The sequence below is a fragment of the Styela clava genome, chromosome 2, assembly GCF_964204865.1.
Source record: "Styela clava chromosome 2, kaStyClav1.hap1.2, whole genome shotgun sequence".
NCBI lineage: Eukaryota > Metazoa > Chordata > Ascidiacea > Stolidobranchia > Styelidae > Styela > Styela clava.
In genome coordinates, this window is record NC_135251.1 from 19,505,172 (window position 1) to 19,522,391 (window position 17,220).

A 17,220-nucleotide genomic window follows, 5' to 3' on the forward strand; every position below is an offset into this window, starting at 1 on the left:
TTCTGACCACTGTGAAGCTAGCAGCACTTTCAGCCAGAATATTTTTACACATTGAATATAGGTTCCACGCGCATATAATGTTCACTTATAGGTAAATATGAAAATTGAAAATGCTGATCAAAATATAATATTGTCACGAAAACAGATGAAAAATCTTTAAACTGAATGAATACATTAAATTTAACAAGAAAATAGTGTTAAAAAAAGACTAACTAAGCGAAAAATGAATTTTCAGGTATTCCGCAAATACAAAGTTTCGGAAAATTATCCTTTTCGGAACCTCGATTCCTCGAAAACCGCCAATAAAGGCAGCACCACGACACATTTGGAGAAAAGCAGATACCCCATCAATTCGATTTTTTTTTATAACAGAACAGTAGCAGCACGTTTTGGCTTGACCATATATATTACCAAACATATCGTGTAATCTAAATTTTAATAACGGCATGGACGTAACAAATTTAAAATTGATTTTGTATTTCAACTAAATTTGCTAGATAATGGATAAAATATCATTTTCTTTTTGTCACACATTAATACTGTACATCTTTTAAACTTGGAATACGTTGCGGGAAGTATAAAACAGCAAAAAATCATTTGCGACTCCTAGTGGATTCTGTCCTGGATTACAAAAAATTATCGTTTTTAAAATGGCGATTTTTCGAAAACCGCCAATAAAGGCAGCACTACGACATATTCGGATAAAAGCACATACATTATAGATTCGATTTTATTATGCCAGAACAGTAGCAGCACGTTTTGACTTGGCCATATATAATACCAAAAATAGCGTATATTCCTCGATTTTTAAAACAAAGGTACGTAACATATTAAAAAAGGGTTTGTATTTCAACTAAAGTTGCAGGATAATTGATCAAATATCTTTTTCTCTTTGTCGCACATCAATACTGTACGTCTATTAAAGTTAGAATAATTTTCAGAAAGTATAAAGTAATAATAAAAAAAATTTTGCGCACCCCCTTGAATTAGTTTGAGAATTTCGAAAATTATCGTTTTTGGATTAGTGATTTCTCAAAAACCGCCAATAAAGGCAGCATCACGACACATTCAGAGAAAAGCACATACCTTATAGATTCAATTTTATTATGTCAGAACGGTAGCAGAACGTTTTGACTTTGCCATATATAATACCAAACATAGCGTATACTCTTCAATTTTATGAACAATGTGGACGAAACAAATTTAAAAAGGAATTGTATGTCAACTAAATTAGCTGAACAATTGATAAAATATATATTTTTCTCTTTGTCACACATTAATACTGTACGTCTATTAAACTTAGAATGAGTTGCAGAAGAAAAGTATAAAATACCAGAAAAATTTTTTACGCCCTCTCGTGGATTCTTTTCAAAATTTTGAAAAATTATCGATTTTGTAAGGGGAATTTCTCGAAAACCGCCAATAAAGGCAGCACTACGACACATTCGGAAAAAAGTATATACCCTATAGATTTGATTTCACTATAACAAAACAGTGGCAGCATGTTTTGACTCGGCTACATATAATACCAAAATAGCGTGTATTCTCAGTTTTATAAACATTGTCGACGTAACAAATTTAATAGGGATTTGTATTTCAACTGAAGCTGCTGGAAAATTGATCAAATATATTTTTCTCTTTGTCACAAATGAATACTGTACGTTTATTAAACTAAGAATTAATTGGGAAAGTTTAAAATATAAAAAAAAACATTTTACGCTCTCTATGATGGGTTCTTTTCTGAATTCCGAAAAATAATCGTTTTTGAAAGGGCGATTTCTCGAAAACCGCCAATAAAGGCAGCACTACGACACATTCGGAAAAAAGCAAATACCTTATAGATTTGATTTCATTATGTCAGAACAGTAGCAGCACGTTTTGACTTGGTCATATATGATACCAAACATAGTGTGTATTCAAAATGTTATAAACAATGCAGACGTAACATATTTAAAAACCGTTTGGTATTTCAACTAAATTTACTAGATAATTTATCAAACATCATTTTCTTTTGGTATACATACATACTGTACGTCCATTAAACTTGGAAGGAGTTGCGGAAAGTAGGAAATACCGAAAAAATCATTTTACGCCCTCTTGTGGATTTTTTTTGGAATTTCAAAATAATATCGTTTTTGAAAGGGCGATTTCTCAAAAATTGCCAATAAAGGCAGCACTACGACACATTCGGAGAAAAGCAGATATCTCATATATTTGATTTCATTATGTCAGAACAGTAGCAGCAAGTTTTGACTTGGCCATATATAATACCAAACATAGTGTGTATTCAAAAAGTTATAAACAATGCAGACGTAACATATTCAAAAAACGTTTGGTATTTCAACTAAATTTCCTATATAATTTATCAAACATCTTTTTCTCTTGAACATACATATATACTATACGTTCATTAAACTTGGAATAAGTTGCGGAAAGTATAAAATACCAAAAAGCATTTAACGTCCTTTTGTGAATTATTTACACGTTATATTTGATATTATATATGGCCAAGTAAAAACGTGCTGCTGTTGTTCTGACATAATGAAATGGAATCTATATGGTATTTTCTTTTCTCCGAATGTGTCGTAGTGCTGCCTTTATTGGCGGTTTTTGGGAAATCGCCCTTTTAAAAACGATATTTTTTCAAAACTTCAAAAAAAAAACCACAAGAGAGCGTCAAATCATTTTTTGTTATTTTAGGATTCGCCGTCTTATTCCAAGTTTAATGAACATACAGTTTTGATGTATGACCAAAAGAGAAAAGTGTTTGGTGAATTATCCAGTAAATTAAGTTGAAATACCTAACCGTTTTTAAATATGTTACATCTACATAGTTGATAAAATTATATATGGCCAAGTCAAAACGTGCTGCTACTGTTCTGACATAATGAAAACAAATCTATAAGGTATCTGCTTCACTCCAAATGTGTCGTAGTGCTGCCTTTATTGGCGGTTTTTGTGAAATCGCCCTTTCAAAAACGATAATTTTTCGAAATTCCGAAAAGAATCCACAAGAGGGCGTCAAATCATTTTTGGCATTTTAAGATTTGCACACTAATTCCAAGTTTAATGTACCTACAGTTTTGTTGTATACCCAAGAGAAGAAAGTATTTGATGAATTATCCAGTAAATTTAGTTGAAATACCAAACCGTTTTTAAATATGTCACATCTACATTTTTTAATAAAATTGAAAATATACGCTATGTTTGGAATTATATATGGCCAAGTCAAAACGTGCTGCTACTGTTCTGACTTATTAAAATCGAATCTATAAGGTATCTGCTTCTCTCCGAATGTGTTGTAATGCTGCCTTTATTGGCGGTTTTCGAGAAATCGCTATTTCAATAACGATAATTTTTTGTTGAAGTTTCGAAAATAATCCACAAGAGGACGTAAAATGCTTTTTGGTATTTTATACTTTCCGTAACTTATTCCAAGTTTATTGAACGAATAGTATATAGGTATGTCCAAGAGAAAAAGATGTTTGATAAATTATCTAGAAAATTTAGTTGAAATATCAAACCGTTTTTAAATATGTTACGTCTGCATTGTTTATAACAGTTTAAATACACGCTATGTTTGGTATTATATATGACCGAGTCAAAACGTGCTGCTACTGTTCTGACATAATGAAATCAAATCTATAAGGTATCTGCTTTACTCCGAATGTGTCGTAGTGATGCCTTTATTGGCGGTTTTTGAGAAATCGCCCTTTTCAAAAACGATAATTTTTCGAAATTCCGAAAAGGATCCACAAGAGGGCGTCAAATCATTTTTTGGCATTTTAACATTTGCACACTAATTCCAAGTTTAATGAACGTACAGTTTTGTTGTATACCCAAGAGAAGAAAGTATTTGATGAATTTTCCAGTAAATTTAGTTGAAATACCAAACCGTTTTTAAATATGTCACAACTACATTTTTTTAATGAAATTAAAAATATACGCTATGTTTGGAATTATATTTGGCCAAGTCAAAACGTGCTGCTACTGTTCTGACATATTAAAATCGAATCTATAGGGTATCTGCTTTTCTTCGAATGTGTCGTAGTGCTGCCTTTATTGGCGGTTTTTGAGAAATCGCCCTTTCGAAAACGATAATTTTGTGAAATTTATCAAAGAATCCACAAGAGGGCGTAAATTTTTTTCAGTATTTCAAACTTTACTCAACTTATTCTAAGTTTAATGAAGTGCATTATTGTTGTGTGACAAAGAGAAAAATATCTTCTTTGATGAACTATCCAGTAATTTTATTTGAAATACAAAATCAGTTTCAAATTTGTTGTATATACATTGTTTTAAAAATTGAAGAATATACGCTATGTTTAGTATTATATATGGTCAAGTCAAAACGTGCTGAGACTGTTCTGACATATTGAAATCGAATCTTTGAGGTTTCTACTTTTCACCAATGGTGTTGCAATGCTGCCTTTATTGGAGGTTTTCATGAAACGACCATGTTACACGACGAAAATTCAGTCATTTTTAAACATCTCTCAGAGAATTATAAAAAAATTTTGTGCACTGTAACAGTCGCTTTAGCTTGTTTACCATATAATAATAATACGAGGAGTGTAGTTAATGATTGTTTTGCTTTAATTGCTATTGTGAAACTAATCAAAATATACATTTTCTTATAAAAATCATTGGGAACATTTAATTTTACGCGTGGGTATTTTCTGCGATTCTGTCAGTCACAATTTCGTGTTTTGCTGCTAGCTTCACAGAGGTGCTCTTCTGGTATGTGCTTAGTTAGACAGTATTCGGATAGCGATGATTATAGCATGTGATAAACATGCAGTTTGGAAATTTAGAAATTCTGTGAAATATGACAAAATACTTGACATGCAATTCGTTCTGGGAACTATGATATTTTTCTGAAGTGCCTACATACAGTCTGACCGTACCAGTACTGCAGTACCGGTACCGTAAGTCTGTAAGTGGTGATCCAGCGCATGCGACTTATTTTAATACAATACTAACTACTGTGATCCCGTAATGCATAATCGACAGGGGGTCTCCTGAGGTACGGGTCATCAAGTAGCATGATGATTTTATTAATATAGCCTAATACTCCTAACCCACCTGACTTGAGTACGGTACCGGTACGTCACCCCAAAATTACATCACTGCCACTTGCTAGTCTGCGACGTCACAACCGCGTCATAGAGCTTGCTAAAGTATAGCTACGATCGTCCGAAATGGAATCTGTGGCGAATATAATGAACTTACCAAAGTCAGCGATCTCTCTCTTATCGATATCATTTCGACAAGAAAACGACAGAAATAGCTTGCTCGATTTCTGGTGATCGTCTGCACGTGTTGGATGACCGTTCGTATAATTTGAAGGGCAATATTACGTCACTGACGTCGTGACGTAATTTTTGGATGAGGTAGTCAGGTGGGGGTTAGGATTGACATACCGTATATGCTCGTTTTACCGCCCGATCTTGATTAAGGGCCTGTTTGAATAGCCGTCCGTGTGAACAGAACATAAAAATAAATAAGGGCCGGTGTTTGAATACCCGCCCGATGTAAACGCTGATTTTTCAGTGGTAGAGAACAATAGGAAATAAGAAACGCTTTTGTCACAAGGCTGTTAAATTTTAAGGACCGGTATAAAACACTCACGCCTTAGGTGTCCAAGTACATACCAGATAGCATTGATTACAAAACACCATGATTCTCAAACTGCGTCTCAAATGATTCTCAAGTGCGTCTTTTCAATATTAGTTTAAATATATATCGGCGTCGCAAAACTTTTCTTCTTTTGCAGATTTGTACCTGCGGTGCGTAGAAAAAGTTAAAATTTTCTATATTCTTGTTTAAATCATACTTGAGAACTAGAAATAACAATATATTAATTATTGTAACGATTGAAAATAACAAGCGCCCGTGCTTGAATAAGGGCCCGGTTAGTGAGTTGGTTGAAAAAATATGGGCCCCGGGCTACAAAACGAACAAATACGGTATGCCAAAATTGTTGAGCCAGGCCAACTAGAAGTACTTGCGGACCCCCAACATGGAACATGTGGAATGGTAACGGGATGAGAGGCTGTGGCTTGCCATATGGGTAAGCCATCTTATCCGCTTTCCTCTCCCTTTGGGATAGATATGTAAATCCCATCCTATTACAGTCATAGACTCATAGGTCTGTCTGCCTGTCTGTAGTTGATGCTTCTCGATAACTATCACTGGTTTATCTAGTGTCCCCATTACACTGTAATGCTTTTTTTATCTTTCTCATTGTACAAATGTGTACTTTCGGCACGTCAAAAAATAAACTACTATATAACTGACAATCACAATAAAGTACTAACTGCTGGACCAGCTATCCATCCTAATGAACTAATGAATTTAGATTAAGTCTGTAAGTTAACCGATGCACAGGGACAAAAAAAAAGTAAAATGGACGTAATAACTTTCAAAATGACAATGAATTAGTTTTATCAATCTAATCAAAATCAAATTATGTGTTGAACACGCAAAATGGAACAAGTAAACCCAATAATGATATTCAAAACATAAAATTCCATGCTTCCGAAAACAAATAACCACCGTATGGGGAAGTGAGTCTAACATAAAATCATTATTGCATGTTGGGTAAAAAAGTCAAACATAGAATACGACGGTACCAGTAACAAAAGCCAGATTTTGAGATATTACCTGACCCGATATTCTGATGTCACTCTTGGTAATGGAAGAAAACGACTGATGAATGCAGGACATGACATTGTCTGCCTTTAATATTATCAACATCCTCCCTCTTTCGAACAAATTTTTAGTTGTATTTAAATCTTTGAATATTAGTACTGTAGTATGTCAACAAGACGACAAAGCAGTGGCGGTACTGGATGGCCAAGATATGGAACACAGACAGCAACTTATCCAGATGAAAAGAACTCATTACCTTTGAAACGAATGATCAGTCTGTATCCTCTCACAAATTATACTTTTGGAACTAAAGAACCATTGTTTGAGAGAGATACAAGTGTTCAATTGAGGTGAATTGTAAATTCTGAAATTGATTCGGGAATTTTATCCTAAATCAGTAAATAGTTTATATATCAGTTTTGATCAGCCTTTTAGTTGTTTCCTTAATTCTGCATTTCTTGACCCTAAATATTGGTATTCATATCTAAGAAACCAACAATAATCTGATGGAGGGCTTGCTTGTTCAGAGCTAACTGATTCTCAAACAGCAAGAACATTGACTACCACTTTTAGCAGAATAATATTAGGAAAACTTTTGTTTGTCCAGCAACCAAGTAAATTTTTAGCAGGGATATACAAAATGAACCGGTTACAGTATTCGAATATGTACGAAATTAATTTTGTTTAATATTCTTTTTTTTTTTCAGAATGATTTCATTCAAAAAATTTACAAATAAACTAAAAATCATATTCCGAATCCTGATAACATTTTAAATATAAAATCAATCTGAACAATATTTAGCTGGGTATTATTCTGTGTTTCAAATTTGTGATTCAAAGATTTCTTATATTGAAACTGAAGTAGGAATAACATGATTTATACTCAATTTTTACATTAACGATGCTGCAGTTGAAAACTGTTGTTAAAGATGTTCCACAAGGTTATTTTATTAAAATAGATGAACAGTATGTTAACATATCGTGTAACTGAATGCAAAAATTGTTCAACTTTTTATTTTATAGCAACTCTTTTTATCTTGAACCCATTCACACTTGTCTTTGAATAAGGCTAGAATGAATTCAGTTAAATTTTTTTTTTTATATTTATTTATCACCCAAACATAGATCAGGCTTTTTAATGAACTACGGTAGGTCTCCAAGGATCATTGCAATGGCTAAATGTTGTTACAAGTTTTATTATATTTTTCACTGTTAAGATTTCAACGTATGAGGGAAGAATTTGATAAATGTGGTCAAAGAAGATCAGTTGAAGGAGTTTTAATTGTTCATGAACATGGATTACCACATGTATTGCTGCTGCAACTTGGAACAACTTTCTTCAAATTGCCTGGTGGCGAATTACACCCTGGAGAAGACCAAGTTTCGGGATTGAAAAGGTAGCATGTGTATTTCATTTAATTCATCGGATTACAGAGTGTTATGGGATAAATTATTTCCACATTTCTAGTACATCTATCAGAGAGGATTTAACACGCTTTGAACAGGCATCTGATTGCGAGGTTATTGTTTTCATTTTACTAAATGTATTTCTGCTCGCTCCATCGTGGTTGAAATGTGAAATTCTGTTTATGCGTTTTAATAATGACTGGGGCCTAGTTTTCTTCATACTCCACCTTGGCATAGTGTTCATTAAATAGTCTTATTCAAAAGATCTCTTTCCCAGAATATTGCAATATCAAATCCAAGTCATGTCCATTCATCTGGAATATTTATGTAGGCTGTAGTTGATTGGTGTTCACCTTGTCAAAAATAGTGTTTCTTCGCAAATTGCAACTAAACAATTGTTTTCAATAATTGCTCAACGACTTGCATTGTTTCTGGGAGATATATTGTGCATCATATTGTTTGGTTCCAGATATCTTAAAATTGACAACTTGAAACTGTTTAAAGTCTTGCGTCAACCAGGATTTACAAGCATGCAATGCACTGCCAGACTGCCACAATTTTTTATGATTTGAGACTTTGAGTAGCTTTTGGCATTTAGGTAGTTGGTTACCCTTGACTTTGCTCGGGGGTCACTTTACTTTATTTTTGAGTGAATGCATGTTTCCATTCTATTGTCTTAGATTAATGACAGAGACCCTGGGAAGACAAGATGGAATAGCACAAGACTGGTTGATTGAGGATTGCATTGGGAATTGGTGGCGTCCTAATTTCGAACCACCGCTTTATCCGTATATTCCCGCACATATCACAAAACCGAAAGAACATAAGAAGCTGTTTTTGGTACAGCTTGGAGAAAAGGCTCTCTTTGCTGTCCCAAGGAATTACAAACTAGTTGCCGCACCACTTTTTGAGCTTTATGATAATTCGCCAGGTTATGGTCCAGTGATTTCAAGCTTGCCACAGCTTTTAAGTAGATTCAATTTTGTGTACAACTGAATTGAAATGCGGCTCTCCTACTATTTGAAGGTATCAATGCAAAATAAATTGTTTGAAACTGACCTGAACAGAACTGAAAAGGGGGTTATGGATTAGAACTCTGACGGGTGAGAAATTACCATCAATAGTTGTGCATATTTCAGAATTGTCTGTGTAACCAGATAGTCCAGATTTCTGAATTCCCAAATTGTGATTTCTTACAAATACGATTTTTACTATTAAAATGATGATCAAAATTATCTGAGAAAGGAAAATTTGTAACACATGTTTTTAATAATCATTGTTGTTTTTTTTTTTATCTTTTTGTGTCTTGTATGTTATCTTGAGGAACAATTAATGTTTCAATGAGCTATATGTCGACTTGACTTATTTATGTATAAATGTAAGATGCCAGTTCTATACAAAACATGAGGTGTCATTTCACTATACTAATTATCATGTACACACAAAAGAAAGTATGTTGAACTGCAGGTTAATTCACGTAGATTTCGAATTTGTTTGTGCCGATGCCGTTTGAGCACCAAGTATATGTTGACTTTCCCGCGAAAAAATCATACACAAACAATGAACACACAGAAGATTGGGAAAATCGGGAAACTGGCAAAGCCTTTAGAAAGGTTCAATACATGCGCCAGTTTACCCACATTCAACACACAAACATATATTCAAAATAAAAAAGACACGAACGGGTATCGTTCGGGCGCCGAACTTGTGTAACATAAACACCCGGTGGGTCCCAATTAAAAAATTACTTTGATAGGGTGAAATGCATGGCTATGGTATGTGTATCACACCAATGCTTTTTCTACAAAAATATGGAACAAAAAACACTCGTTGACGTGAAATGGTGATGATGTAGTTCAATTTCATTGCAAAAATGACCCAGTGACAAAAATTGTTACTAAAAAAAACAAGATCTGTAAATAGATAGAATGTGTCATAACAGTCTATGCACAAACATGGGTTGGGGTATCACACGTGTACTTGTGTGCTCATTATTATTCTCATGGCTGTACACACTGGTGTTGGGAGACTCCGGTGTTTCCCAAACTGTGTGTGTGGCGCGAGGGATTTTCAATTGTGCTGCGGAGGTTTTTGGAAAATAAGCTGTTTGTAATACACATAGGCATGCATGCGAGGGGCAAGCTTGTGAGACTTGAGTATCCATATTTAATTAGACTGAGAGTATTGCATTTGCCCTGTGGTTGTAGTAAGAGGGATTGTTTCGGCATAACTGTATTGCGATGTCATAATGTCTTTGTAAAGTAAACAAGACGTCCACCTTCCACCATGTTGACTTGCGCGCTCAGTTAGGCAACAGGAAAGCAAGTTTGGACGAGTTCTGGCTATCTGCATGTTTTCAAATTATATTCAATCATCTGATTGAAATTAAAAGCAAAAAGGTGGCGACGGAACTTTGTTTCTCAAATCTGACTCGCATTAACATTGTTGCAGAATATCTTGTTTAAGGTCAGCTTTATTTTTTCACAAGTGTGCTTCAAGATTTTTTTTTATTTGCTTAGTGCGCTGCGAGCAAAAAAAGTTTGAGAACCACTGCTCAGACAGATGTTTCAAAGACTCACTCTAGTCATCAAAACAAAATGACTTGAACTTGTACTCGACTCACCGCTTGAAAGACCCGACCTAAAAGGATTAGACTCTTAAGATAATTCTGAGAGTCTTGGATTAGATGAAAAATCCAGCTGAATAATATTTATTCTGTCCATTAATGCTGTAGTGTAAAAAAATCAATAATTCTTTATCTTGTTGCAGCCGTAATGCGAAATAGACGGTGTTGATTCCAATATTAAGTTGTTGGGAATAAAATGCCAGGATTTTAACATTCATCCCGGGAGCGGAAAGTCGATTTGGCGAATTAATTTTATGGCAAGCTGGGGTCTCTTAACCACTAATGGCCCATATCGTAATTTTACGTAGTTAACCAGTTAAATACTTCAAAAGAATTGACTCGATGGCAGAGGAACGCCAGATCATGCACGCGGAGTGAAATAATCTGGCCCGCAACGCTTCACTGAATTATAGTAACAAAACGACTGTTTTGACGATTAAAAAACTTAGCAAGTATTCAATTCACAACTAGTCGTTAAATAAGCATATTATTTAATTATATTTAGACAAATGGCAACAAAACGCAGAATAGAACGATAAGTGCAAAGGGCACAGGAAATATCCAAATGATATTTTTTGAGATACAACGCAATGAGAAAATAATTGTATATTACATTCGAGAAATGTGTCACTGCTAGATTTTTAAAATGAGTATCTTCTGGAAGGAAATCTCTATTCAAATTTGACAAATCATGCGAAAAATTTCATATCGATGTTTGGAAGCTCAGCCTCAGACGCATGCGAACAATTATTGGACACGTAGTGGACATAACGATCGTTTTGTTGTTCTTGTTCTTTGACACGTTTTGAAGAAATTGCTTTTCTCTTTGATTACTGGACCAATTGCTTTGAAAAAGATGCAAATTTTCTTCAGAAGGCTATTACTTTTTTGCTGTGACGTCATCAAAATTATTGCCTTTAGGTGGCGCTACATGTTCATATATTTGAGCATAGCTCTCTTGTTTTCGAAATGAACGTTGCAAAAAAAAGCTGAGAACTCGGATTATTAATTTCTATTTATAAAATATTCTAATCTTGACTTTCACCAGTGTCCCATTTAATGATGCCGAAAACCTATCGAGCGTGATGCAACAAATACAGTCACATTAAATATCATTTGTAAGTTTTTTTTTTAAGTGAGACGACTAAGTTGAGTTCAAGAATTGTTGCGGTTTTCACGCGCTGCTTGAAATTCAACTCCTGATCTGTGTGGAAAATAGCGATTCATCGGCCATCCGTTCAGTTTTTAACTTTCCAAATTTGTGCGGGCCGCCAAGACTTGCAAGTTGCAACCCTTAATTTTGGCCCGCGAGCGACTAAGAGTTGCCGACCCCTTGTTTACAGTGTCAAAATCTTTAGTCAAGTTTAAAAGTCAGTACTGTATAGTCTGTTAAGCCATTGTCTTAGGTGGGCTGGCGCAATTTAGGTACCGATATTGCTGATCGTTTCTATACTGTTAAAAGCATGTTGGTTCATAGTCATACCAAAGATTAGAAAATAAGATTACGGTATTTGCCTTACTGTTTCTTCAATATTGGACAGTTTTTATATCCCCTCGTATTGTAAAAGGTAAGGTAGACTGCTGCTTCGCTTTTCTTGTCGATATATTTGAGCATCGCTTTTTTTTCGAATCTGTTCGTTAAGCGGCGTCTACTGGCCAGTGGCCACACAAGAATAAATTGAAGAGCAGCTCAGATCGCGTCTGTGGTTTCTCCTGAGTACTCAGGTATAGCACTTTGGGTCGTTTGAACAATGTGTATATTTCTCGTTGCTAACTCTTATTCGATCCGATTTAGGTTGTTAAAGTCACCCCGAGAGGATGAAAACCAATTTAAAAAGGTACAAACAAAACCTAGATACTAAGTGCCTAAAACATTATCGCTCTCGACACGGAAGAAAAAAATTGACAATATGGTGCAATCCCTGAAATTACAGTAATTAAGTTCTTAAATCGTAAATATGTATACCATGCATTATAAAACGAAGTTGATTGAATATTCACATTACAGTATGAAATATGAGTACAAGTATGAAATGGCAGGGACGTAGCCAGAAATGTTCAAAGGGGGGGGTTCTGACATTTTTTGTTTGTCAAGCTAGATCGAAACAGCTAGCTGGTCCGATCGAACGCTGAAATAAACGTGTTTTTAGTAGTCTTTGGGGTCTAAAAAGCATTTCAAGCTACGGGAAAGGGCTACCTATGATACAGAAACATGATTTTTTTCCTCAAAAAGGGGAGGGGGGTTCGACCCGAAAACTACCCCCTGGCTACGCCACTGTGAAATGGTACCTTTCAATTTGTGTCAAGTATATAATAAATGAAGCCATTTTTGACATATATTTACACCCACGAAACAAGGCTGGTGAATACGTATGGCTCAGCAGGCATAATATTAATGTGATACGCGATGCAAACATTCCAAAACGTGAACATTCGTTGTGCGCTTACAAGTGATTCTGCATACATTAGGTTTTTACGACATCTCATGCAAACTAGAAGCTTTCCGAAACAGAAGCATCCATTTCTTATGTGTGCATGATTATGATATTTTCAATGAAATGACAAAATTTGAACAAAACTATCTAATAACACCACGAACACGTGTCACATGCGGTTGTCTTCAAACAAAATATTTGCAGTTAACTAAACACTGGATCAGTAGTCCGACTATCGTTTAAATCAATGCAGCAATCAAACATTTTTATCTTCGTTGAAAGAGTATTTCATCTAGTTTACTTGCGTATTTTCTTTCTTAGAAATTTATTTTTGTAGTAATAAATCCGTACGTATTCCTGATTAATATACGTTGATGATCAATGTACGATATTAATGAAATGAAAATTTTACTAATGATATACCGTATTTGCTCGTTTTATAGCCCGGGCCCATATTTTTTTCAACCAAACTCACTAACCGGGCCTTTATTCAAACCGGCCCTTGTTATTTTTAAAGTAAAATTACACACAAAAATATTTAAAAAAAAAACATATATGGATAAGATAGATCGTTACAATAATTAATATATTGTCATTTCCAGTTCTCAAGTATGATTTAAACGAGAATAACGAAAATTTTCACTTTTTCTACGCACCGCAGGTACAAATCCGCAAAAAAAAAAAAATTTGCGACGCCCTATCAATATTGAAACGACGGACTTGGCGTCGCGACGGCCAGTTTGAGAACCACGGTGTCACGTAATCAGGACGCCTAAGCGTTGTGACAAAAGCGCTTTTTATTTCCCATTGTTCTCTACCACTAAAAATCAGCTTTTACATCGGGCGGGTATTGACGCACCGGCCCTTATTTATTTTTATGTTCTGTTCACACTGGGCGGCTATTCAAACGGCCCCCGAATCAAGATCGGGCGGTAAAACGAGCATATATGGTATATAAGTGAATTACTTATGATTTGAATATGAAACAAACGATTAAAAGATTTAACTTTGGTCATGCCGCCCGGAATATGTCATAAATATGATCGTGCACTCATATTTCCGTCCTATCAGTAGGGATGGCGGAATCGAGTCCGGATTTGATTACAGAATCGATTCTTCGCGGAATCGACTAGAATCGATTCCGATGCACCGGAGTCGATTCTCGAGTTTGAAACTTGGATTGCAAACAATGTGTAACGTTTTGTGGCAATTTCTTCACATATATATATATGTATAAACTGCTTCACTGCTATGTTGAGTTGCTACGACACCGCAAACCTCACTATATATAATATATATATTATAAATATCGCTAGTAGGCTTTAACGTTTATTTATTTTAAAAATCTCTGTGGGTTCTGAGGGATTCGTTTTTTTTTGTGCGGTTTTGTCTCATGTGGCAGATTGGATACCCATACTACTTAGTTTCGGCCCTCTTGTCCGTCCAGAATTTGAACATCGCTGTCTTGCTTGATTTCATATGGTATTGCTTGGGTGGGTATATTTTTTCGGTATCGAGATTCGGAATCAGAATCGAAAATTTAGGAATTGGATAAGAATCGAATACTTGTAAGTACTCATACTTGGCATCCTTACCTATCAGCCGATATAATAAGGGAATCATGTCTTAATCATAGAAAAGTACCATATCATTCATACAGTTAATGTTGTTGTCACTGTTTCTGGCATCCCACGCTTTTTTGTAAGCTTATGCTGTGCTTCTATTTTTATTCGTTTGTTTTGTATCCAAACATGCACTATTGACATTCGCTCTGAACGATTCGAAAAATTGCAAATAACGCAGCATGTTTGGATAATCAAATTGATGTCATATATCATATTTCCGATGACCTCGTCATCAAATGATAATACAACAACTACTAGTATGACTGTCAGAACATGTGATGCAATGCATATGAGAGTCAAAATTAAAGCTCTTTTAATAAGCTTAACTCCTCGTTTAGCATTTTCATCTAATTGTGAGTTTTTTCCATGTAGGTGAATTGGGTAGCTCAACATACCCAGCAAAGTTATTTGTCCAAATGATGTGGATGCAACGAAAATACCATGCTTGATGTATTGCTCCGTTCTCCCGAGGCAAGTTTTTTTGAAAAGACAGAGGGTATATTCTGGCGTCCGAGTGCTGATGAAAATACCTGAAATTAGACGTTCAAGTATTTTACGTTGATTATAAAAACAACTTTTCGTGTAACTTTGCTTTAAGCTAGGTCATTATCGCTTATCTACAAACATTTAGGTATAGCTGAGTTATCGGTAGAGTAGTAATGGATCACCAGCTTGCCTCACCAACAGTTTAAGCCAGCTAAACGTTTCCAATCTATGTATAGATTTTCAGTGAATGTGTTGAAATCGTATAAATATTCTAAATAGTTATAAGTTGCTATTACCGTAGCCAGAAAAAGTTCTCTCACCGGCACTAAGCACACACAATCCTAGAAGTAGGATAAAGTACAAGTTATTCCCGACGAGGCAATATTTTGGAAAGTAAGTCTTCATTGTAGGTAGATTGTAAAACGCTCTTTGCCTTGAATATAAAAGTATGTAGATGCAAGACTGTCCGATAGAAAATATTGAATACTTTAGCAGAACCAAAACAGAGTAAGCTTTGTAATGTATGGGTCCGGATATAGCGGATTTTGTTAAGTCCACGTACACCACTAAACAGGAACAGACACATGTTATTGCAAGCAGAATGTCCATAACTTTCAGGTAAAGTACATCGGATGAAGATTTCCGGGTCAGAGATTTCCTGCCGCATTTAAACATATACAAATAGGTGGATACGGATATATATGTTATGAGAACACCAAAACATGAAAGAACCGGTATGACCCATTTTGGCGAATCAAACTTCACTGTTAGGTCCACGCCACCCGTGCTGTTGATAATGCTCCCCGTTCCACCAGTGGTGTTGATTATGGTAGACGACGCGTTCATACTGATATCCTTGCTAGATTCCAGTCTTCTATCATCTTCACACTAATATCTAAACTTAACATTCTGGTCTGTGTAAATCTAAATGTAGAATGCGCATAGTAATAATAATAATTGCGCTGTATATCAGTACAATCGGCTGGCTAAACTTTCAAATCAAATTAACGATCCAACGTGAGAAAAAAGGCATATCTGGTGCTAGAATTATGAAGCAATCTTAATTTTTAAATCCAATATTTACTTCACCTTCTATAATTTATTTGCTCTGAGTTTAGGAAACGATAGTTACTAGGGCCTGGAATTCCACTCTTTCAAGAATTTTTATCAGTTTTTGACCTAATTTGGAATGAGTAAATAATCCCCATATGTAGAACACATAAAGAAAAAAACACCATATATTGGTAACTTGGTCAATTATGCAGTCGTTTAAATTATTTCACCTGTTATGATGTTGTGATTCTATAGATAACACATAAAGAACAAGTGGGTTGTCTCTCAGCTGGTCAAGAACCTCGCAGAATCATGCTTGGCTTTAGCGAAGTTAACAACTAACAGCATTGGTAAGTGAAGGCATGTTTAAAGATGCGTATCTTTAATCTCATCACATTCATAAAAATATATCTCAGTTTCTCTAACAATACCTAATTTATAATACCTAAAGTTAATTTAACACAATGATAGCATGATCTACTGAACCAACTTTAGCTTTTTCGAAGCTACTGAGGATAAAAAAACAAAAAAAAAGTTTTTGCTTCTACTTTATAAATTGTAATATTAATATGAGACTATATGACATTTAAAAACTGCATTCATTATACGAATCAATTAGTTACCAGCCAATTTCAGTTCATCATTCCGAATACCAATACTCCGTTTGGCGTCGATTGCTTTAAAATGGGTAGCCCAAACGCATATTTAGGATCTGAACAGCTCTCTTAATGCACCACTAATCCTATTCGTTCTTTCTGAGAATTGCAGTATGGTACCCTTCGTACTAATAATCTCCAAGATACCATTTATATGCTATATCACGACGTGTCGGATCCTGAACAAAAGTAATTTCGTCTCACCTGTTTATCATTCGCTGAGCTCATCGGACGCACAAATCATGAATGTTCGGATTGACTCATCATGCTCATCGGCG

At 35.0% G+C, this 17,220-nt stretch overlaps 1 protein-coding gene and 1 long non-coding RNA gene across 2 annotated transcripts; one reads left to right on the plus strand and one right to left on the minus strand.

Annotated features, from left to right (window-relative positions):
- The first annotated feature begins 6,773 nt into the window (after nt 1-6,773).
- On the plus strand, nt 6,774-9,409 carry LOC120335925 (cleavage and polyadenylation specificity factor subunit 5-like). The gene is made up of 3 exons (XM_039403550.2): nt 6,774-7,004; nt 7,872-8,051; nt 8,742-9,409. The coding sequence occupies exons 1-3, from the start codon at nt 6,820-6,822 to the stop codon at nt 9,055-9,057; spliced, it is 681 nt and encodes a 226-aa protein (XP_039259484.1). The 5' UTR covers nt 6,774-6,819; the 3' UTR covers nt 9,058-9,409.
- A 2,675-nt stretch (nt 9,410-12,084) lies between these two features.
- LOC120335890 (uncharacterized) lies at nt 12,085-17,220 on the minus strand. Its single transcript, XR_013471684.1, has 3 exons — nt 17,147-17,220; nt 15,554-16,157; nt 12,085-15,277 (listed from the first exon to the last, which is right to left on the minus strand). It is a non-coding gene; the product is annotated as an uncharacterized LOC120335890 (long non-coding RNA).